Source organism: Garra rufa, chromosome 4 (assembly GCF_049309525.1).
Source record: "Garra rufa chromosome 4, GarRuf1.0, whole genome shotgun sequence".
Taxonomy (NCBI): domain Eukaryota; kingdom Metazoa; phylum Chordata; class Actinopteri; order Cypriniformes; family Cyprinidae; genus Garra; species Garra rufa.
This window is the reverse complement of record NC_133364.1, coordinates 35,592,016-35,616,739: the sequence shown is the minus strand read 5'-3', so window position 1 is coordinate 35,616,739 and position 24,724 is coordinate 35,592,016. Positions and strand designations below refer to the sequence as shown.

Here is a 24,724-nt window from a genome sequence, read left to right as displayed (position 1 = left end):
TAGGGCTGTCCCCGACTATGAATTTTCATAGTCGAATCAGAATTTTCGAATCTTTCTATAGTCGACCGATAGTCGAATCATCTAGGCCTATGTGTGTGTGTGAATGGGTTGGGATGGGCACGACACTATAGTTAGCAGGAGGGTAAAACTATTTTTATTTTATTTTATAAGCGACCAAAACTGCCTGCCAACTGACAGACAAACTTATTTAGGTTTAAATAAAAACACAGAACGCGTCTTTTAGTTCTAAAAACGCGAGGCGCACAGCACTGCCTTTTTTGGTGACTTTTAATGAAAGAGCAGTGTGCTGCGGTTTTTTTAAGTTGCTAAGCAACGACCAAAACAGCTGTCCTGTCAGTCAATTCAAAGGATTATAGCGCGAGCGCTCTAAAATCGCTCTAAAATAGTTTTTTTGCTGTTAAGTAAACTGTCATATTAGCAGAAACCCTAAATAATACAGCTCCGGGTTACCCACGATAGACACCAAAGGTTTCTCCTCCATTTCTTGCAGTCTCCGGACTTTTTAAGCAACGGTAAACTTTCGCCATCACAACAGAAGGCCCGCCTCTCCATTCATTCGATTGGACAATGGAAAAGAACGCGAATGACGTTGGGCGTTTTTCCGCTCAGAGTTGATTTTTTTTTTCAACTTCAGGCGCTCAGAGCGCTCCTGCAAAACGCGAGGCGCAGCAGGCGGCGAAAACGCGAGGCGCCGGGGTGCATAAACAGCGTGCAGAACGCTCACTGCCAACAGAAAACCATTCAAAAACGCGTTCGGTGTGATCGCCGCCATCCCTGCCGTCAAGATGGTCCTCATCTCGTCATTCATCAGGGAAAGTGAAAATTAAATTAGTCACAGGGGTGGTTGGATTTATTCACAAACACGTTAAAAATATTTATTGAACGCTTCTTTCTTTTCACTTTTGTTTTTACTGCATTATCATAATCAAAGGCTGTATATAACTTAATATAACCAGAGTTTCCGCGGGGTCTTAAAAAGTCTTAAAGTCTAAAATTTAAAATTCAAAATTTTAGGCCTTAAAAAGTCTTAAATTCGCTGTTCTAGGTCTTAAATAATTTCACATAGGTCTTATTTTTCCGATGTCCATGTAACGTTACCTCTAAAGCTCATTTAAATTCTCTTTTTGTTGTTTCCGTGGTGTTGTAGTTCTTTATTTCACTATTCCAAATATAATTTGCTGTATTTAAACTACAAATGAGACCAACATGCAATTGCCAATCAGCTTTCTCTCTCAGAGTCTCTCTCGGATTGTACCACAGAAGTAAAATGGATTTAACTTTTTAGCTTTGGGGAAGTGCAAGTTTAGGGATACTTAGCTTGAAAAAACTGAATATAGGGCTTGGCTAAGGCCAGTTGCTAACAACTGTAGATTTTTTTCTCCCCCTGCGGAAGTTACTGCGTCTTCAGACAGAATCGCAGTAGCAGAATACAGGTCAAACTACCCTTTTCTGTATATAATGTTCTCAATAATAATAAGAAATATAGGTCAAGCTAGCTGACCGCCAGCCTTGGAGATACTTTTAAAATGTTTTTTTTTTACTTGCCCGACCGAACAAACCGCCTGATTAAAACTGAAGTGACAAAACAACTAGCGAAGCATCGAAAGGCAAGAAAGATTCATATTTTAATACATTCAACGTAAACAGAAATTGATAATGGATAAAGTATTTCTGGTCTTTTTGTGACGTACTTTAAAACGAATGTAACAGCACTCTAAAGAAACACGCTGAGGTAAAAATTTAAAATGTATAGTTTATTTATAACATGATATAGTTCAGTAATATACCAAGTGAGCTTTTTGCTGAAAATTCTCACAATTACAAATGTTACTTTAATTTTAGCTCAATAAACAAGTAGTTAGTCAAGTAGTTACTTACATATTAGACAAAATATTTTCACTGTTTTGTTCTGTTTCACCAACGAAAATAGTTCCAAATAAGGATCGCAGCAGAAGCATTCTCCTAGCAACGTTTTGCTATGATTCAACGTTAAATCAATAAATGTATTTAAAACATTAATCTCACTTTTAATTTTGCAGTGTAAATTGTGTAATCTCACTGCTAACAGCCATTTAGAATTTGATAAATTCATAAAATAAATTTCAAAGGTAATGCATACATTTCAAAAGTTAAAAAAAGGCCTTTATAAAGGTAAATAAAATATGCAGATTTAAGATGTAAAAGCTAATAGAGCACTGATGAAAATATTGCTTCAGAATTTTTTTTTTACATCAGATATTTCTAGTGGTACTTTTATGGGGATAGTTTGTGTGGAATAGTATCTGCTGATATGAAAAGTTCACTGTATATCGTAGTAATAAATGTAATTTATGACAGCCACGAAATTGTGTTTACTTTTTACATTAAACACATTAAATATTACATATATGCATGTAATATAATATCTATTTCCATTACAGGTTTCGGTCTTAAATTTCATATAAGGTGGTATTAAAAAGGTCTTAAAAAGTCTTAAATTTCACTTGTTCATATCTGCAGAAACCCTGATAACCGTACAAAACCAGTAGTTCTGTGTGCAATTAGACATTGAGCACCCCCATATTGGAAAAATGGTATGATACTCGTTTCACCCGCGAAGATTCGACTGTGAGATCGGTGGTCGAATCAGGCTCCGCATATCGATGCATCGAATCTTCGACTATTCGGGGACAGCCCTAATGTTGATAAAATTTTTTACATGTATTAGCTTTATTGAAACACTCACTTTATCTTTTAAGAGTTAATGCTTGGGTTTACATATAGCTGAACACATATTCATTAGGTTTTCTGTCACTTTATTGTTTGCTGAGTTACACTTTTCATATATGAAAGTATGTGTGATGTATAAAAGAAAACCACTGAAAACAAATATTAAAGTTTAGTATTAATGGACTATTGGACGTCTTGTTAAAATCATGGCAGCATGGTGAGTGGAAAAGCAGATATATCCAAATATATGTTTATTTTATTCCCTGTTCCTATCTATGTGTGGGTTTGTCTTTACATACAAGAGCTTCGCTTAATTACGTTGTGGAGATCTATTAATTCCCAATAAAATACCAAAAAAACTAAAAAACATAAATGTCCATGATAGGCCATGTGCATCTTGGAGACATCTATTAGATGTCTTTAAGATGTTTATGAATCAGAATGAATGTAAAACTGACATCTTACAGATGTCTGCCAGACGTTTGCACACAGAAGATGCTTTCCAGACCAAGACCACACACGCTGTTCTGGCCCACCCACTTCTTAAAAGAAAGTTACGCCACTGTATAAAACCGAATTTCTCAACGCTGTAAAGACTGCAAGTTCTGTCTTCTATATCAGTAAGTCTTGTCTGTCCTTGTCATAATATAATGCTGTCATATAAACGTTACAATATTAAATGTGTGTGTTTGGTACTTAACCTGATAGCACACATACATCTAAGAGATGTCTATTTGACATCTGCATTTACATCGGCAAGACGTAGTTTGCTCATCTGCAATACGTCTATTGGACGTTTCCCATCAGATGTCAAATAGACGTCTATTAGATGTCTTTAAGATGTTTATGATTTAAAATGTGTGTAAAACTGACATCTTGATGTCTGCCAGACGTTTGTACACAGCAGATGCTTTCCAGACCAAGAGATCTTTAACCGACATCTTGCAGATGTACATGTGCTATCTGGGCAATTTCCCGAGTTATTCAGTTACTCAGTCAGTGTTTGAACGGCTGTGAAAAGAGAGCTGATGATGCGCATGAGCAGAGCGGTTGTCGTTCTCGAGTCATGAAGCGGTTGCAGCGGTTGTCAGATCTCCAGTACACTGAATCGAGAACCGGTTTCCTTCGGATGCGTCCTATTTGCAAATCGATGAGCTGATACTGTGCGCATGTGTGACTCGTGCAGCTGCCAAACATAAACAAGCTCCTGCTATGACTGACTCCATCTGAACCGAACTAGTTCTTTTTTTCCACCGTCTCTGTGCTAATGCTATGAGCGCGGTTAACTGAGGACTTGAATGAGGGGATCTGGTGATTACGTTTATATCAAATAAATCTTTATGGATTGTGCATGTGCATAGTAGCTGATCATGTTTCTGATTAGATTTAATTTATCTTATAATTTATTATATCAAGACTTGTAAAACTTACTCATATGATCACTGCATGTATATGGCTGCTTAGATGCAAAACTTAGTTGTCAGAAATTTGTCAGACCAAAATTATGTTTATGTTATTAGCTACTGACTTTATTTTAATGTTGACTTGAGTCCCGGCCCGAGCCGGACGATAATTACGTTAATGATGTCATGACGTTAAAGCGTAAAAGAACTGGTGAACCGTTTTTTTTTTAAACAAACTGTCCGAAAGAACCGGTTTGCGGAAAAGAACCGATCTTCCCATCACTACTGAACAGGTGAAACTGTTGATCAGCTATGAAGGTGTCTGGGTTCACAGCCTCAGCTACATGAATGACCTGACTGTGAATAAATCACCTCTAGTGACCTCTAGTGGCCACTTACAAATGTGGCGAGGCTCTCTCTCCCCAGACAACTACTCTCCTATGGCAGCAGTTCTCAATTCCAGTCCTCCAAACCTTAGTTTTTTTTTCATATGTAAGAGGTCAAATTTCAAGCACCATCCTGACTGTGATTGGTCCATCTGATGCTAAAAGGCTGTGGGTGGTCACAAACACACACACACAGATAGGAACAGGGAACAAAATAAACATATATTGGGATATGTCATTTTCCACTCACCATGCTGCCATGATTTTAACAAGATGCCCAATAGTCTGTAAATACTAAACTTTATTTGTTCTCAGTGCAGTTTTCTTTTATACATCACACATATCTTCATATATGAAAAGCTTTATGTAAACCCAAGCATTAACTCTAAAAAGAGAGATTGAGTGTTTCAATAAAGCTATTACATATAAAAAATTGTATCGATGTATACTGTAGCCATACATGACACATAAATATACTGCAGTACAGTCTCCCATATATGGAAACATATTATTTATTATATTAAATTTTCTAATACATTCCCATTCATTTTGTTTCATAAGGGAACACTGTCCACTTATTCATATTTATTTGAAATCTCTGTATTGTGGAGGAGTGTCTGCAGGCTGTTGATGAATGAAAGAGCTGCTGGCCAAAGGGATCTGCAAGATAAAACCCATATGATCAGTTTGCTTATTTATTGATAATAATATGTAACAATAGGGTATATGTCAAACGCCACCTGAACAAACCTGGAAAATAGGCCTCATGGCTTCCGCTTATCGGAGAACATGTTATTAGTAACATATAATGCATACTTGTAAGCTTAATAAATTATGGCGGTATTGATGGGCTTTTGAGGTAATCGGTTAAATGAGCTAGCTGTTATTATTGTGGACGAATTATTTAATATTTTTTTTTAAATGTAAAGAACTTTTATAAATCAATTCACATATGGACATTGGTTATGATCATCTTTAGTGTCTACTTTGAAGGCATCATGACTAAATCATATTTATCCCTGATAGCACATGTACATCTCGGAGACGTCTATTTGATGTCTGCATTAACACCTGCAAGATAGTTCCCAGATAGCACACGTACGTCTGTAAGACGTCTGTTAAAGATCTTTTGATCTGGAAAGCATCTGCTGTGTACAAATGTCTAGCAGACGTCTGTAAGATGGCGGTTTTACCTACAATCTTATTCAAGAACATCTTAAAGACATCTAATAGATCTCTATTTGACATCTGATAGGAAACATCTAATAGACGTATTGCAGATGAGTAAACTACATCTTGCAGATGTGAATGCAGATGTCAAATAGACGTCTCTGAGATGTACGTGTGCTATCAGGGTTTGCTCATCTGCAACACATCTATTAGACGTTTCCCATGTATGCTTGTCTGTTGAATTACAGGGACAGATGAGACACGTGCATACTTGATCTGATGTTACAGGGACAGATGATACACATGTATGCGTGTTCTGTGAATTACAGGGACAGATGAGACACATGAATACTTGTCTGGATGTAAAAATATTCCCAGATACCACTTGATCTGAGCTCCACCTTTATAAGGACAAGGCAGAACAACAACTAAGTACAGCCTACATGCCTATACAAATAATATGCCTCTACAAACATGAAAGGGTTAGTTTACCCAAAATATCACTTCATACTTCACTGTTTCTCCTGTACTCAACAAGAGTAAGTTCGGAAATCAAAGTCTATTTTTTACAAAACATTATAATACATACTGGTGTTTTATTTTACAAAGAGCAAACATTTCTTCAAAAAACTTTGTGTCAGTTTCGGGTCATCACAAACACTATGTTTACTTCATTCTGAATGCTGGCACTAATAATTCAGTACATTTTTGAGTTTTGCCGTTTTGTCTATTTGGTGCTGGCTGTACATTATGACTCTTCATGCGATTATTATTATTATTATTAAAATAATATTGTATTTTCTACTTGCTTGCAGTTGCATTAACCAAATAAAGACCAGCATAAAGCAGCAAAGAACCAGCAAAAACTAGCAAAGGACCAGCATTAACCAAATAAAGACCAGCATAAACCAGCTAAAACCAGCATCCCAGCACCAAAACAACACCAAAGCATGTTTTTTCAGCAGGGCGTTTCAGCATTATTTTGAAGATTTAGCGGTCTGAGTGGCCATATTAATTACTAAAAAGTGAAATGTTTTTTCTTTGTTTATTATATAACAACAACTGTGAAAACAGACAAAACAGAAAAGGTAAGAAGCATTGAGACAAGGGCATACGGTGTTGGGCAGTAGCGTCGCTACAACTAGTGACAACTAGTACAACTGTTTGTATTTGTGGTGAGAGAGGTAGTCCAACTTTACGCTCAGTTAGCTTTAAATTTGTGTGGGGTTGTTTAGGCAGTTCTATTTATCTATTTATTTATTTCATCCTTGTTCTGTTCTGAATACGGTTAAATTAAAGGATTTGTTGTGTAGGGAGGGAAACTATAATGTCGGAACATTTTAACATTACGCTGTAGGCCTGTTTATTTCAGAATGTAATAAAATGTGACTTTATAACCGCCATGACCTGTCGGTTTAATTGTTGCTCTCAAAGACTTACAATTTATTTTAGCGTGTTTTTTTTTTAACTTTCAGCAAACGAGGTGCTTGATTCGGTTACATATTATTACTGTCAGTTAACAAATTTACAATGGAATTTAGCTTGACTTCCCAGATAGTGGGTCTGGGCTAAATCTGGCTTACATTCGGCTCTTGTTATTTATTCACAGCCTTGACTGCAAATGTTTGTGATTTGTTTTTATTTTTTTTATTTGTTTAGATTCTGACAATTAAAAAAAAATCTGACTCCTGTATTCATGAAATCAATATCTTTGTTCAAAAACAGCAGTAAATTAAAGTGTTGTGTTTGTGCGGTCTGTAACCGATATATTTTATATTTTAGGACCACAAAACCAGTCTTAAGTCGCTGGGGTATATTTGTAGCAATAGCCAAAAATACATTGTATGGGTCAAAATTATTGATTTTTCTTTTATGCCAAAGAACATTAGGAAATTAAGTAAAGATAATGTTCCATGAAGATTTTTTGTAAATTTCCTACTGTAAACCTATCCAAATGCATTGTTAAGAACTTAATTTGGACAACTTTAAAGGTGTTTTTTTCAGTATTTTAATTTTTTGCACCCTTAGATTTCAGATTTTCAAATAGATGTATCTCGGCCAAATATTGTCCTATCATAACAAACCATATATCAATAGAAAGCTTATTCAGCTTTCATATGATGTTTTGTAAAATTTAACCTTATGACTGGTTTTGTGGTCCAGGGTCACATATAGGCTATATGTTATTCAATTATATGTATTTTTTTATTTACAAATGTTGTTTTTTCCCTGTTTTATTTGTTCAATATTCAGAAACAGGTGCCACTGTTTTTCAAAAAAATGTTTTTCAAGAAAGAATTCAACCCCCCAAAATATGAGATAAATCTAGTCCTGTCTGATACTGATTTTTGTTGGCAAATTGGTTAGGAAGAGTGGTTAAATAAACAATTAAACTGAACTTTTATGACTGTATGACTGACAATTTAATTGATTACTGAAAAAGCATTGATGTTGGTAATGAAAAATGAAATAAAAAATAGCTTAGATGTAGTTGCCATGTTGTTGTAGCTTAGCTTGCTACATTACCCAAGGCTGTAGCTTTAGTGTAGTTAAGCTTCATTTAATGAAGAGTAACTGTTAGCTTAGCTCACTACATTTTCCAAGTATCTTGCCCAACACTGAGGGCATACTAATATAATAGGCACATGATTGGGCAACATTTAAAAATAAGTTTTGCCAAGTAATTTGCGTGTTGTTTTCTATGCATGTTTTCGATTTTTAGAGAGCAGATTGAAAACGGGACTTTTATTTTGTTTTCGTGGTGTGAGGTCATACAGCTGCGCTCCTGCATCTGTTGTGACTCGGATGAAGGAAGGTTTGTGTCTTTAAGCATTTGAAGGGTTTCGTCTATCTTATTGTTCGTACAGTTGCTGTCAAATCATTCAGTTGTTGTTTGATGCAACATAGTAAACAGTATACGCTTTTGAGCGACAGAAAAGGTTCGTCTCGTTTTGCTCCCTATATCAGTTTATCATAAACACGAATACAGACATTGACAAGGAGTGATAGAGAAACGGAGCTTTTCGATTTTTTAATTGAATCAATTGATTCGCAAAATGATTCATTGATTCGAATCGCCGCACGCTGATGAGAGCTGCTGCTTAAAAACAATGTAACGTTAAGTTCAACGAGAACAACAAACACAAACATGTGTAAACATGTCACAAACCCACTGCAAATGTTTCATGAAAGTGAAATATATTACATGTAATCTACAAAAAAAAAAAAAAAAAACTAACTGTCAATAATAAGTGCCTAAAAATGATTTGTTGTCAATTTGTAGCACTATTTAAGGTCATTAACTCACTCTGACTGACTTTCTTACCAGTTGCTCTGACTGTTGAACTATGGACATGATTGAGATTTATTTTTCTGTCTGTTAGTTAAAAACTCCTGGTGATGCAACAGAGATCCACGCGACACTATTATAAAGATGGCGTTTATTAAAGAGGAGAGTGGAAACATTAAGACCGAGGAAGCATTCAGAGTCAAACATGAAGATGCTGAGGAACAAACAAAGACTGAATTTATTAAAGAAGAGAGTGAAAAGATGAAGACCGAGGAAGCATTCAGAGCCGAACATGAAGATACTGAGGATCAAACAGGTTGGTTTTCATTCTCGAAGCTGAACTCACTCATCTAATTCTCATTAAAATGTCCAGCTCTACAGAAATAAATTATGTTTCGTTTCGTTTGGATATCAGATATTAAATATCAACATTAGTTAAAGACACGCAACGCACATCATCCTTGTCCTCACAGAATCTGACCAATGAGAGTAAAGTGTGTCGTCATCAAGGCTTTCACTATTTTATTTTAAATATACAAAAAAAAAAGGAACAACTGAAAGCACATGTATGCAAAAAGCACTTTCTCTGTAGCGAGTTAAAAAGTTATATTTCTTCCTGATTCATTTATATTGAGGTATATTGCTTTAATTGTATTATACAGTATAATCTATGTATAAATTATATTACAAAGATATAATCATATACAGTGGAAGAGTGAGAAAAGCTGCATCGTAGCTTCAGCTGTGAGGTTTTCTCTGAATAGTGCAGATATACAGTTAAGGTCAAAAGTTTACACCCCCATCAGAATCTGCAAAATGTAAATTATTTCAGCAAAATAAGAGGGATCATATAAAATACATGTTGTTATTGTCTATTTAGTACTGACCTGAATAAGATATTTCACATAAAGAACGTTTACATAAAGTCCACAAAAGAAAATAATAGTTGAATTTATAACCCTGTTCAAAAGTTTACACTTGATTCTTACTGTGTTGTTACCTGAATGATCCACAGCTCTGTTTTTTTGTTTGGTGATAGTTGTTCATGAGTCCCTTGTTTGCCCTGAACACCCAGGTAAAAAAAAAAGTGCACTAAAATACACTTTATTTAAGTATACTTAGTACACTTTTCAGTAATGTACTAAAAGTGCTCTATTTTCGCACACTAATTTTGTACTTATTGTACTAAAAAATAGTATTAAGTATATGTTAAGATAAACTTAATACCATCTAAGTTTACTCAACTGTGCTATTTTGAGACACCATGAAATTGAACTAAAATGTGCTTTTAACATACTATATCTGTATTTAAAAAAATATATTTAGTTACAACTAGAAATACACTTGAACCCTACTTTTGAACATTTATGAATATATTTATGACTAATTTAAAGTATAGCAATAATATATTAAAAGAATATACAAAGTGTGAAAAAAGTGTGCTAAAATACAATTTAAGTACACTTAGTGCACTTCCCTAATGTACTTAAAGTGCTCTATTTTCGGCCACTAATTTTGTACTCAATATACTAAAAGTTATTCTTAAGTATATGTTAAGATAAACTTAAAATCATCTAAGTGTACTCAACTGTGCTATTTTGAGACACCATGAAGATGAACTAAAACGTGCTTTTAACATACTATCTCAGCATTTCCAAAAATGTATTTTGTTACCACTTATAATACATTTGAAACATATTTCATAAACCTTTAAATATACTAATTATACATAAAAAATAAACTTACTGATTATTTAAAATACAATAATAATATATAACAAATGTATACAAAGCGTATTTATAATGTATTGCCCACATATTTTTATTAATAAAAAAATACACTTATTAATTATTTAAAATACATGAATAATATATAAAAAATGTATACAAAGCGTATTTATAGTGTATTGCCCAAATATTTTTATTAATAAAAAATACACTTGTTGATTATTTAAAATACATGAATAATATATAATAAATGTATACATAGCATATTTATAATGTATTTTTTATTTAAAAAAATATGTGGGCAAGACATTATAATTACGCTTTGTATAAATTTATTATATATAATTCATATATTTTAATTAATTATTAAGTGTATTATAATAATAAAAATGTATGGGCAATACATTATAAATACGTTGTCACGAAACGTGTAGGAAAGCAAAAAATAACATCTTCAATAAAAAGTCTTCAATAAATCCTCAGGCAGAGTAACAATAGACAGGAATGGCGGGAGAAGACGCGCACACAACGAAGGAACATAGGTGTAACGCTTGTAGCCGGACAAAGAAACAAGGAAATCAAACAAACTTATAAAGGGGAGATAATTACAACAACAGGTGGAGGGGATCACACTAATGAGCAGGAAGACCAAAAAAGGGCATGGGAGAAACCAAACAGACAGTCCAATGGGGGAAACACTGGGAAAAACCAAGACAAACAGTCCAAGGGCGTGACATACACTTTGTATACATTTATCATATATTATTCATGTATTTTAAATAATTAAGAAGTGTATTTTTTATTATTAAACATATGTGGGCAATACATTATAAATATGCTTTGTATACATTTAATATATATTATTCATGTATTTTAAATAATCAGTAAGTTTATTTTTTATGTATAATTAGTATATTTAAAGGTTTATGAAATATGTTTCAATCCTGTTAGAAGTTGTAACAAAATACATTTTTTGGAAATGCTGAGATAGTATGTCAAAAGCTCGTTTTAGTTCATCTTCATGGTGTCTCAAAATAGCACAGTTGAGTACACTTAGATGATCTTAAGTTTATCTTAAGAAGTACTTAAGAATAACTGTTAGTATATTGAGTACAAAATTAGTTGCCGAAAATAGAGCACTTTAAGTACATTAGGGAAGTGCACTAAGTGTACTTAAATTGTATTTTAGCACATTTTTTTCACAATTTGTATATTCTTTTAATATATTATTGTTATACATTAAATTAGTCATAAATATATTTATAAATGTTTAAAAGTAGGGTTCAAGTGTATTTCTAGTTGTAACTAAATATATATTTTTAAATACAGATATAGTATGTTAAAAGCACATTTTAGTTCAATTTCATGGTGTCTCAAAATAGCACAGTTGAGTACACTTAGATGATATTAAGTTTATCTTAAAATATACTTAATACTATTTTTTAGTACAATAAGTACAAAATTAGTGAGCGAAAATAGAGCACTTTTAGTACATTACTGAAAAGTGTACTAAGTATACTTAAATAAAGTGTATTTTAGTGCACTTTTTTTTTACCTGGGAGAATTACCACACTCAAAATCAGTTTAAGTGTTAGTGCTAATAATACATTCATATTAGGTGTACTTTAGTACAACTTTTGAGAAAATGTACTTCTACTACAATACATTACTAATAGATTTTTAATAAAATCAATTTAATGTAACTTAAAATTACCACACTCAAAATCATTTTAAGTGTTAATGCTTATAGTGCATTCATATTAAGTGTACTTAAGTACAACTTTTGGGAAAATGTACTTCTACTACAATACATTACTAATAGATTTTTTATATATTAACTTATTTTAAACTTAGGATTAGTATGTAAACAGTCTACTAATAATCAACTAATGTTTAAAGCATTTAAAGCACACTTTTGAAAAACACACTAATAAAACTCTTTTGCATGTTTTTTTCTGTAGTATACTTTATTTTAGTACACTAAACATTTATTTAAGTATTACTGGTATTTAGTATACTTTTTTCAAGTGTACTTAAGTCCTACTGAAGTATAAATATATAAATATACTTTTAATTAGTGTATTCATAGTGTATAAACATCACACTTTTTTAACACAAAAAAATAACAATGTACTAAAAATGTATTTGCGGGTATTTAAGTGTATTTTCATTGCATTTAAGTATTTTTTTTTTTCACCTTGGCAGCCTTCTGTTTTTCAGAAAAATCCTTTAGGTTTCACAAATTCTTTGTTTTTCCAGCAATTTTGTGCAGTTGAACCCTTTCCAAGAATGGCTGTATGTTTTTGAGATCCATCTTTTCACATTGGGGACAACTGAGGGACTCATATGCAACTATAACAGAAGGTTCAAACACTCACTGATGCTTCAGAAGAAAAAAACCCAAGCATTAAGAGCCAGGGGGTGAAAATTTGTTGAAAAAGATGTGTAATTATTATTTTTTGCTCATAAAGCTGTTCTATCATAATTTGTTGATGAAAATAAATTATGTTCAATTAGATGTACTTGTGTTTACTAACTAACTAACAATGAAATTATTTTTTCTACCTATTAGATTGTGTTTTTTTTTTTTTACGTCAACACCTACCCAGCCCATTACATGTTAGACCGTACTTTTATTTTGACAGGTTGCCGTGAAGTTTCTAGGGCTGTAATCAACCAAAGAAAACCTTGGTCGACTGAAGTCCTGAAACTTTCGACTAAAAATCGACTAAAAATGACGTTGTGGAGGGAAAAAAAAACGTACATTACATTAATTAGATACGTACTGTGCTCATTATTTGGTAGCCTTGTTGTCTGCCTAAATTAATTATAAATAAACATAAAAAACTTATAGGCTATTTGCAGTATATTAAATCGTTTTTGACCTAATTATTTTGCACTGAAATGAGTCTGACACACGAGTCTGTCGTCTCTGACAGCGGTGCATCACGTGCACCTGCGCAATATCATAGCCTGTGATTTCTGAAAACAGTACTATGTTGTCAACTAGTGATATCACAAGAACTTTTGAGGAATGTGCAACATAATTTAGAAAATTATTTTTGTCATATGTTATAAGTATAACTGTCAGACACTATAATTTCAGCCGCTTTGCGCAGCTCGCACAGAGCGAGGCTGAACATTAGAGCTCAGCTATGCGGCTGAGACACGAATAGACTTAACAATTCCTTCAGTGATATTATTTTTCCATTTGGATGAGGGGCCGTTCATATGTCGCGCCTAAAAACGCGTGGAAAACGCTAGGCGCAATGCTTTCTTCCTTGTCAACAAAGCGCTTGGGCGCTTGCTCTCCGGAAGCGTCTGCCGTTTCATAGCAACCATCAGCTGCGCTCTAGCTCCAAGCCTATATGCGTCTCATGCATTGTTGCTTCTATTATCATCAAAATAATGGAGGCTTGACAAATCATAAAGGTTCAGAAAATCCTTGGACCACAATGATGAGCTGTTTCTGCTGAGGTTTCAATGTAACGGAAAAACGTGAGGAAGCTGATGAGGCGGAAAAAACGAGCGCGTCGCACCGCGTGCGCGTCGCGACCGCGTCGCTTCCATTATGCGCGCGCAAGACGCGCATCTACATTTGAAATAACGAACTTGATCGCGCAAAAGACGCTACATGTGAACGGCACCAAAAGCCTACTTATCTGTCTCTCTTCTCCAGTGGGTTGGGCTAATCCAAAAAAGTGAAAACAATGTGTTGCCTGTGAAACAGGGGTGCTCTGAAAACACCCCCATTAGCAATTAGTGCTTTCCACCTGATGAAATGAGCGCGGCCAAACTGATGAAATGAGAGCGGCAAAAAATCGACCAATCAGAATTTTGGTCGAACCAGACCGTATCGACCAATTAATCGACTAATCGACTGGGACGTTACAGCCCTAGAAGTTTCTATGATATGATGCTAGTTTTCTCAAATCAAACGGTATAAGTGACACTCACAGCAGTTTGGGAGATTGAGTTCATCTCTTCATGTGAGATGAAAATCCCAAAAATTACCGGGAGCGTCACGTGTGTTTCAGTATGCGTGTAGTAAAAGCTCGTCTCCGCCATGCATACGTACAGCTAGGCAAACGGAACATTTCGGATTCATATTAAAACTGTCTTTTTTTTTTGCATTTCAGTTTTCACATACACTAGTCCACATCGCGATTTGAATTAAGTGACTTACCAACATATGATTTATGAATCCAAAAAACGACGAATTTACGTGGCATTTCGCTATAGTAGATTCGTTTTTTATGAATGGAGGACGACGCAATCCCGTCTGTGTTTTGGCGGAGGAGACTTAAACTCGCGACCATATTCTATAGTCTTTGGTATACATCCCCGATAAACTATCAAGGTGAAAGTCATCATTAGGGCTGGGCGATATATCGATATTAAAAATATATCGATATATTTTTAAACGAGATATGAAATTTGACCATATCGCATATATCGATATAGGCTGCGTAGTTCAAACTGCGCTGTGAGCCTTGCTCCAGCAAACTGCTTTAACCCGGAGCTCTCAGCACTACTTCGCGCGCCCCTGGCCACGCCCCTCCTCTTTCAGGCACAGAGAGGGGAGGGGCTGGACTCTGGAGCAGACACTCCGCCGGCACTCTTCAACAAACATGGAGGAAGCAACAACATCTGCTGAGCATGCGGAGAAATTGGTTGGTAAACGAAAAAGTAGCGGCTCAGTAATATGGAGATGGTTCGGATTCAAAGTATCTGATGAGAAACAAAACCATGTCATATGTAGGGAGTGCCATAAAGAAGTTACAGCCAGGGGTGGAAGCACTACAAATCTTTTTCACCATCTAAAACAGTGGCACAAACTGCAGTATGAAGAGTGTGTGAAACTGCGCGCTGCCGAGGCCCCAGCTGCAAGCCAACCGCAACCCGCAAAAGCTCCAGCCCCGACACAAAGCTCCCTTCAAGCTTCATTTTCCCGCGGTGTACCGTACGAAAAGAAAAGTGACAAGTGGTGCACTATAACTAAAGCGGTCACTTATCACATCGCTAAAGAAATGGTCCCTGTTGCAACTGTGGAACAAGTCGGCTTTAAAAAGCTACTAAAAACCACGGACTCGAGATATGAGCTCCCCAGTCGCAACTACTTTGCACGGGAAGCACTGCCACAAATGTACATTGACGTTAGGCAGCGCCTTGCTGACCAGCTCGCTAACGTGAAACATTTCGCGTTAACCAGTGACATGTGGTCGAGCAGGACGTGTGAGCCTTATATGAGCCTGACGGTTCATTTTATTCAAGACTGGGAGATAAAATCAGTATGTCTGCAAACAAGTTATTTTCCCCAGGATCACTCCGGTGAGCACATAGCTGAGGCGCTGCAAGACGCAATTGCAAGCTGGAAACTCCAGGAAAAGTATCTGGTTGCTATAACAACCGACAATGGGAGCAACATCGTCAAAGCGGTTGAACTGAACAAGTGGGTGAGGATGCAGTGCTTCGGTCACAGACTGCACTTGGCTATTGGTGAGTGTTGTAAAGAGTATTCAGATAATAATAATAATAATAATAAAAAAATAAGTAAATCAATTATTAAAATTATTTTCTTTTGTTTGTCTGCCTTTTAAGCTGCTGCCGTCTTGGCCAGGTCTCTGTTAAAAAAAGATAGTTAAATAGGAGGTTAAATAAATGAAGAAAACGCAAAACTTAAGGTGCAAAAAGTAAAATCACGTACAATACAGAACAGTAGATTTATTAGACCATATTTATTAGATTATTGGATAGGAATTATTGATGCATTGATGTGTTTACCACTTTAATGTTATAGCTGGTAAAAGTGAAGTAATTATGACTTTAAAATGCCAGTTATCCAGTTGATATCTTTAAGGCAACATATTTAACTATTATGATGGACTCGTTTTTATCTAGATTGAAAGAGCAAACCTCAAACTAACTAGAAACTCATGTTGACCACACTGACTGTAATAGGCCTAAACATTGTGGAGTTTTTAGTGGGGTAGATATATAAAGTAGCATTAAAATACAGCAGAACAACAAGAATGACACATGAATGTACAGTATAGTCATCATGTATGAATTGTACAGAAAAAAATATAAAAATCACTCACAGGATTAAAATTTAGAAAAACATTTTATGTTATATTTTATATATTTGATTACTAAGACCGGTGTTAATTAAAAATATATGAAAAAAGGCAATAATATTAATCTAGAATATTTCTAAAGCTTTATTTTGGAAAGCACTTGGTAGTATAAGAGTGTTTAAGTGAAACCAGATTCAAATTTCTTGTATAAGCGCATTTGATTAATAGTTTTTTATGATTCTATTTCTAACAGGACATGGTATGAATGACAAGCGCATCACCCGGGCTATTTCTCTATGCAAAAAAAAATTGTAAGCTGTTTTTCATACAGCTGGAAGAAAAGGAGACATTTTGCTGAAGTCCAGATTCAGTTGGGTCTGCCAAGTCACCAACTCATAACCGAATCTGCCACACGCTGGGGATCCAGGCAGCTTATGGTAGAGAGAATACTGGAGCAGGAAGGAGCACTGGCCAAAGTCCTGTCTAGTGACAAAAAGACCAGGCACCTTGTCCCTAGCTGGCAGGACTTAGAGGTCCTAGAAGCAGTTCAAAAGGTCCTGAAACCTCTTCAGAACTTTACTGACGCTTTGTCAGGTGAGGAGTACGTCACTCTTTCATATGTCAAACCTGTGCTGCACCTTTTTAATGAAAGTCTACTGGCATTTGAAGAGGGTGACAGCGAGCTTTGCAAATCCATCAAATCCAGCATTGTCGAGTACCTTAACAACAAGTATTCTGAACAAGCTGCAACTGACCTTCATTTGTGGATCCACGGTTCAGGGCCACCTACATCCCAACTGAAAAAGTTGATGCATTGAAGCAGAGAGCTGTCTTGGAGGTGGAGACACTACTGGGTGATCAGAGCAGCTGTCAGCCACCTTACCAATGTGTGCCCACTGTGCCTGAGCCTGAAGATGGAGAAGCAGCAGTAACACCAAAAGCTGAGAAGTCGTCACTGGCAAGCTTCTTCAAGCAGCGCACAGCCACCACCACTGCACCAACCAAGAGGGAGGCTATTGAAAATGAACTGTCAAGTTACTTGCAGTCTGCAAGTGTGGACAGTGACACTGATCCCCTCAAGTGGTGGAAGGATCATGAAGTTGTCTTTCCAGCTTTAAGCCACCTGGCAAAAAGGTATCTTCTGGTACCAGCTACCAGTTCACCCTCTGAAAGGATTTTCAGCTGCAGTGGCAACATCGTGACCTGCCAACCCTAAAGACCTCGCCAACCCTGACGGCCATCGGCACTACACCACAGGATCCTGATGAGTTCTCTACAATCAGACATTGGTACAAACTGTTGTTTGGTCTGGCCAGAGGAGAACTGGTCCCCCGACTGAGCCTGGTTTCTCCCAAGGTTTTTTTCTCCATTTCTGTCACCTGTGGAGTTTTGGTTCCTTGCCGCTGTCCCCTCTGGCTTGCTTAGTTGGGGACGCTTTCCAGCGATATCGTATACTATTTGAACTGAACTGACGATGATATCACTGAATTCATTGATGAACTGCCTTTAACTGAAAATTGATTGTTACAATAATGCGTTACTTACACACTATTGTGCTGTTTAAATACTGTGCAGTTGCTTTGACACAATCTGTATTGTAAAAGGCGCTATATAAATAAAGGTGACTTGACTTGACTTGACCTGCCACAGAGCCGGATGCAGTTGACAGGCTGGTGTTTCTCGCACAAAATCTTTAAACAAAGGAGGACACACATGTCTGATTTCTAATGTCTACCTCAAGACAGCACTAACTGTTAATCAAAGTAAAAAACAAGGGACCAAATGTTCACAGAGTTCATAGTCTGTTCATAGTCAGATAAGAAATGTTTTAAAATTTTCTTAAACTGAGCACTTTTATTTTTTCTGTCTTTATATATGAACCCTGCCCTTACTAGGGTTTGTCATTTAATTATTTTATAATATTTGTTATACAGTATTTATCTTTACATTTTATTGTTCTTTGAACAACTGAGTATTGTTTCATCCGGCCAGTTTAAATAAAACTACTTGTGAAATGTCATATTTGGGTTTGACTGTGACTAAACAATTGCTCTCACTTTGTGTTAAAAATATCGGGATATATATTGTATATCGATATTCAGCCTAAATATATCGGGATATGACTTTTGGTCCATATCGCCCAGCTCTAGTCATCATAGTTTGCGTAGTTCAGACCCAGCTCCCAACCCAAATTTGCGAATAGATTAACGGCGATATTTTTTTTATCGCGCGATAAGAGTTTCACGTTAACGCAGGTTAACGCCGATAACGGCCCACCACTAGTTTTAACCTTCTGTAAAAGTTGCATATGAGTCCCTCAGTTGTCCTCAGTGTGAAAAGATGCATCTCAAAATCATACAGTCATTCTTGGAAAGGGTTCAAATGCACAAAAATGCTGGAAAACCAAAGAACTGTTGGGATCTGGAGGACTCTTCTGAAGAACAGCAGACAGTTTAATTGTTCAGGACAAACAAGGGACTCAAGAAAAACTATCACTAAACAAAAAACAGCTGTGGATCATTCAGGTAACAACACAGTATTAAGAATCAAGGGGATGTAAACTTTTGAGCAGGGTAATTTTTATAAATATAACTATTTTTTTTCTCTTGTGGACAAAAAACATTTTATGTGAAATATCTTATTCAGGTCAGTACTAATAAACAATAACATGCATTTTGTATGATCATCATTTTTTGGTGAGAAGTTAAGCTTTCCGTACAAATACAAAACAATTTATGCATTTATTAGTGAATGAGACCCAATCTTTCTGTCAAAATGCACTATAAATATAATAATTATTTCCATTTAAGTTCAACTTTTCCGTTTTTTGCCTTACAACAAAGTAAATAGCAGTGCATGGAAATGGCAACGATTAGTTTTCTTTTTCTTTCTTTCTTTTGATGGAAAACAGTATGTTACTGTGACTTTTTACAATGTGAAGTTAAGATCTATTTTTTTCCCCACTGTAGACCCGATGCCACTGATAGAGGACAGACAAGAATGGAATGAAATGGAAGAAAATGATCAGTGTGAACAACATAGTAATTACATTACTGGGAAAAAAAACAAAAAGACTGCCAAGACTTCACGAAAAAGAGCCCAGAACACCACATCTAACACCTGCCCCCAATGTAGAAAGTGTTTCAGTGGGAAAAAAGCCCTTGAGGAACACATCAGAACTCACACTGGAGAGAAACCTTTCACCTGCCCTGAGTGTGACAGGAGTTTCAGTCACAAAGGAAACCTTGTAAGCCACATGAGAATCCACACCGGAGAGAAACCTTTCACCTGCCAACAGTGTGCAAAGAGTTTCAGCCAAAGCGGGCACCTCATGGCCCACATGAGAATCCACACCGGAGAGAAGCCCTTCATCTGCCCTCAGTGTGAAAAGAGTTTCAATAAAAAGTGGAGCTTTATCAAACACATAAGGATTCACACTGGAGAAAAGCCGTTCACATGTGATCAGTGTGGAAAGAGCTTCGGACTAAAGGAGACCCTAAACTGTCACATGAAAATTCACTTAGGAGAGAACGGCTATGTATGTCAACAGTGTGGAAAGAGTTTCAGATATAAAGTAACTTTCAAGACTCACATGAGAGTTCACACCGGAGAGGAGCCTTACACTTGCTCTCAGTGTGGACAGACTTTCCAATATAAACAATCCCTGGATACCCACATGAGAATTCACAATGGAGAGAGGCCTTACTCCTGTCAACAGTGTGGAAAGAGCTTCTCACGAAAAGGAGACCTTAAGATTCACTCGGTTGTTCACACTGGAGAGAAGCCGTTTGCGTGTGATCAGTGTGGAAAGCGTTTCGGACGTAAAGTAAACCTTAACAAACATGTGAAGCTTCACTTCTGGAGAGAAGATCCAGGCGTTGTCAGTATGGAGTATTTTTCACAGACAGGAAATACTTTTGCCGCATGCAATAACTGGAGCGACGTGTGCCATCACTAGCTACATTTATGCAAATAATTCATTAGTAATCTGAAAAGCCAACATGTAAACACCTCTGTCAGTCTGACTGAGCTCGATCCCAATGCAATTTCGATTGGATTAAAGAGGTGGAGTTGCCCTGAAGTAATTTAATCACAGTGTTGATGTTAAATCTCGCACACAGTGTTAAATCGCAGTGTTAAAGATGTTCTTTATTTAATTAAGGCAAAGTGGTGTAAATAACTGCAACTCCTCAATGTATTGCTAATTACATTTGTATTTAACAACCGTAATTTTCTCTTACAATAAGACAATGATGAAAGATCAAGTAAAATAGCCTTTTTCTATGAAAACATTGAGAGAACGTAGAGTGATTTTCAAGAGGCTGAAAAATAAATATAAATAAATTCATAGTGGAATGTCCTTGAGTGTCAGTCTGTGCATTTTACATTGGTTTATAACCCGACCACTGAACAAAAAAAAAAAAAGGTTGACTAGGCGTGGCTCGTCTGCAAGTTCAAAATTACCAATATAGTCAACCCAAAACAGAAACCTCTATATAAACTTAATAATAATTTGTAAACGTGTATAGCAAAGTGTTGAGCCAGCTCCACTGTGCATAACTCTCCTGATAAATAGCAACCTTTGTCAACTCTACACAGGGTTGAACTATGTCTAAACCCCTAAACCCGGATCCTACTCACACCCATTTCGACCGGGTCTCTGGCATGGGAGACGGACGCACCAACAAGGAGGCTAAAGACTGCAGCCTCTAGCGTCAGTTGCTAATGAACCTCTAGAGATCAGGAGAGTGAGGTTTACCTGTGCAGCACCTACCGCTGGCTTCCGTTAGACTCACCCCTCTAAACCTCACTCCCATCTGGGTCACGGCACCAACGTAACACCCGGGTCCTACTCGCACCCATTTCGACCAGGTCTCTGGCATGGGAGACGGACGCACCAACAAGGAGGCTAAAGACTGCAGCATCTAGCGTCAGTTGCTAATGCACCAATAGAGATCACAGGGAGTGAGGTTTACCTGTGCAGCACCTTCTGCTGGCCTCCGTTAGACTCACCCCTCTAAACCTCACACCCATATGGGTCACGGCACCATTGTATCACCTAGGTCGCACCAATTCCAAACCGGTCTCCGTCATGGGAGGCACACTAACAAGGAGGCTAAAGACTGTAGCCGCTAGCGTGCCTCTTGAGATCAGGTGAGGTTTACCTGCACAGCAGCTGCCCTTTGTTACACTCACCCCTCTAAACCTCACTCCCATCTGGGTCACGGCACCAATGTAACACTCATTTCGATCAGGTCTCCGGCATGTGAGGTGGGCGCACTAACAAGGACTGTAGCCACTAGCGTGCCTCTTGAGATCAAGTTAATGAGGTTTACCTGCACAGAAGCTGGCCTCTGTTACACTCACCCCTCTAAACCTCACTCCCATCCGGGTCACGGCACCAGTGTAACCCTTACACCTGATTCCTACTCGCGCCCACTCCAAACAGGTGTCGAACTCAGGTCTCCAGCTTTGGAAGCCGGTGGACTAACAAGGAGGCTAAAGACTGCAGCCACTAGTGTCAGTCACTAGTGCACCTCTTGAGATCTATGGCAAGACGTTTTGACTTTTATTCCATCTCAGGATATGACTTCTTGATATCAACAATTCAGTTTTCACTTGTGAAAATGTTCCTTCTTGATATCAGCAATTAGATTTCCACTAGTGACAATTGCTATTTTTGATATCAATAATATATTTTCACTAGTAACAATGTTAATTCTTTATATCAGCAATTATATTTTCACTAGTTAAAATTGTAATTGTTGATATCAAGAATCTAATTGTTGATATAAAAAATTCAGTTGTTGATATCTGTAATTGTATTTTCACTAGTGAAATGTCTCCATATACTGCCATTCAGAATCAATTGTTGATATCAACAATTCAGTTCTTACTAGTAAAAACCTTTATTTTTGATATCAGCAACCATGTGGTCACTAGTTAAAATATATATTGTTGATATCAAGAAGTCATATCCTGAGATGGAATAAAAGTCAAAACGGCTTGCCATAGAGATCAGCGGAGTGAGGTTTACCTAAACGGCACCTGCGAGCTGGCCTCTGTTACATTTGGATGCATTTTATTTAGTTGCCGAGCACCTTAAAAATACATACATCGAGAGCTTCCAGCTTCACACTTGGGATCAGCTCTTGGTGACTCTGACGAAGATGTGTTTTAATTTATTGCAGGGTGATCTTGCTGAAAGGTTTGGTGTTTCTCAGTTTGACATCATGGAGGAAATCAAGAGGGATTACATACCATGGCTTCCCAGGGAGACAATCCAGGCAACAATGCTTCAGTGTTTCAGAGAACAATTTCTAAATGCAGTATGTGGGATCGACTGTTCAGAGCCATCCCTTCGAAAGCCACGCAACCTGGACTCAAGAGGCAAATCCTACAGTCATCGCTACAGCCAGAAAATCATTAAATACCTTGGTCTCATTGCACCATGTGGACTGATCATGTTCATCTCACCAGCGTATGAAGGAAGGTGCGGTGATACATTCATAACTACAAATCCTGGGTTCCTGGAATACCTTTTGCCCAGGCGATTAAGTAATGGTAGACAGAGGCTTTACCATTACCAATCTCCTCTACGAAAGGAAGGTGAAACTTGTCTTTCCAGCATTCCCCAAGAAAGGCGTGCAACTCTCTGAGGAACCCAACACTAGGCGCACTGCCAACGTACATGTCCGCATTGAGAAGGTCATATGCCAACTAAAACACTTCAAAGTCCTTTCTCAAACAGTTCCAATTAACCTCACCTCTACAATTGATAACATTTTGAGAATTTGTGTAGCCCTGTGTGACTTTGAAGGGACAATTTCTGATGTAGAGGATAAGTAAGTGTTTTAGGTAGGGGCTATTTTGGATGCTATTTACACTATGAGAAAATGGCGATAGATGCTACACTAAGTGCAAATAGCAGTGGGTTCTATTTAAACTGTTGAAATAGCAGGATTTTCTAATATCTATAATACTTATTGCAAATAGACGCAATTATCTGCGGCTCAGTATTGTACTACATTAAAACAGTATGCAGTAATTACACACTGAGTGTAATTTTTTATAGTTTAAAAAAAATTATATTTAATTTATTAAATGGTACTCCTTTATTGGGACAATAAGCCCTCCCTACACATACCCTTTACTTTATTTTCAACTATGTCCTAATTTCTATTGAAAATAAATACCTTTCCTTTTCCAGAAAAAGGTTTGCCAGAAGGGGGATTCAAACCCGCATCGGTTGCATTGAAAAAAGTGAAACCAAAGATTCATCCTCTGCGCCACTAGAGCTGATGATTAAAGGCCATCTTTTGTAGTGTTGACTATCCGATCACACATTGGTCGGTGGGGTTACTGTAAATGGCCTCTGCCAACAAGGCGGGCTATTTGCACTTAGTGTAAATAGATACTCTGTTTATAAACCTTCACAAAGTTACCTGTTGTAAATAGTTGTTTTTATAAACCTTTGCAAATACATTTTATCATTAATCAAAATATGACTGCAAATGTAATATTTATTAAAAATTAAATAAAAAAATACCTAAAACAACGTGATATTGTAACGGTGGCAGGGAGTGTCATTATAAATATTCAGTCCTGTTACCTAAATTATTTCTTTAAAACAAATTTTTGATGAGTCACTTTAACTTACTGAGTATACTCATACTATTTGTATGTACTTCATGAGGCTATATTTTATGTATTTGCTAATTTTGTGTTACTTATATATCCTATGCTCATTTATAGTAACAGGAATGAATGTTCTATTAATGTTAATATTAGGCTACATCCATATTACTTTAGATACATTTAAGAATGCATCTTTTTTTCTCAATGTTTTGGCCTTTTATCCACACTAAGACAGTGTTTTTGCCCAGAGTAAACTCATGGCTTTTCCTGCATTGTTGTTTTATATTATGACAGAAAATGTACT

At 36.5% G+C, this 24,724-nt stretch overlaps 1 protein-coding gene across 1 annotated transcript in view; it reads left to right on the top strand.

Moving 5' to 3' along the window:
* Positions 1-9,076: 9,076 nt before the first annotated feature.
* Positions 9,077-24,724, top strand: part of LOC141333994 (uncharacterized) — a 22,752-nt gene continuing 7,104 nt past the window's right edge. The window contains exons 1-2 of the mRNA XM_073839146.1: positions 9,077-9,294; positions 19,752-20,624. Coding sequence (XP_073695247.1) covers positions 9,123-9,294; positions 19,752-20,624 — 1,045 coding nt within the window. The 5' untranslated portion in view covers positions 9,077-9,122. The remainder of the gene's footprint in view (positions 9,295-19,751; positions 20,625-24,724) is intronic.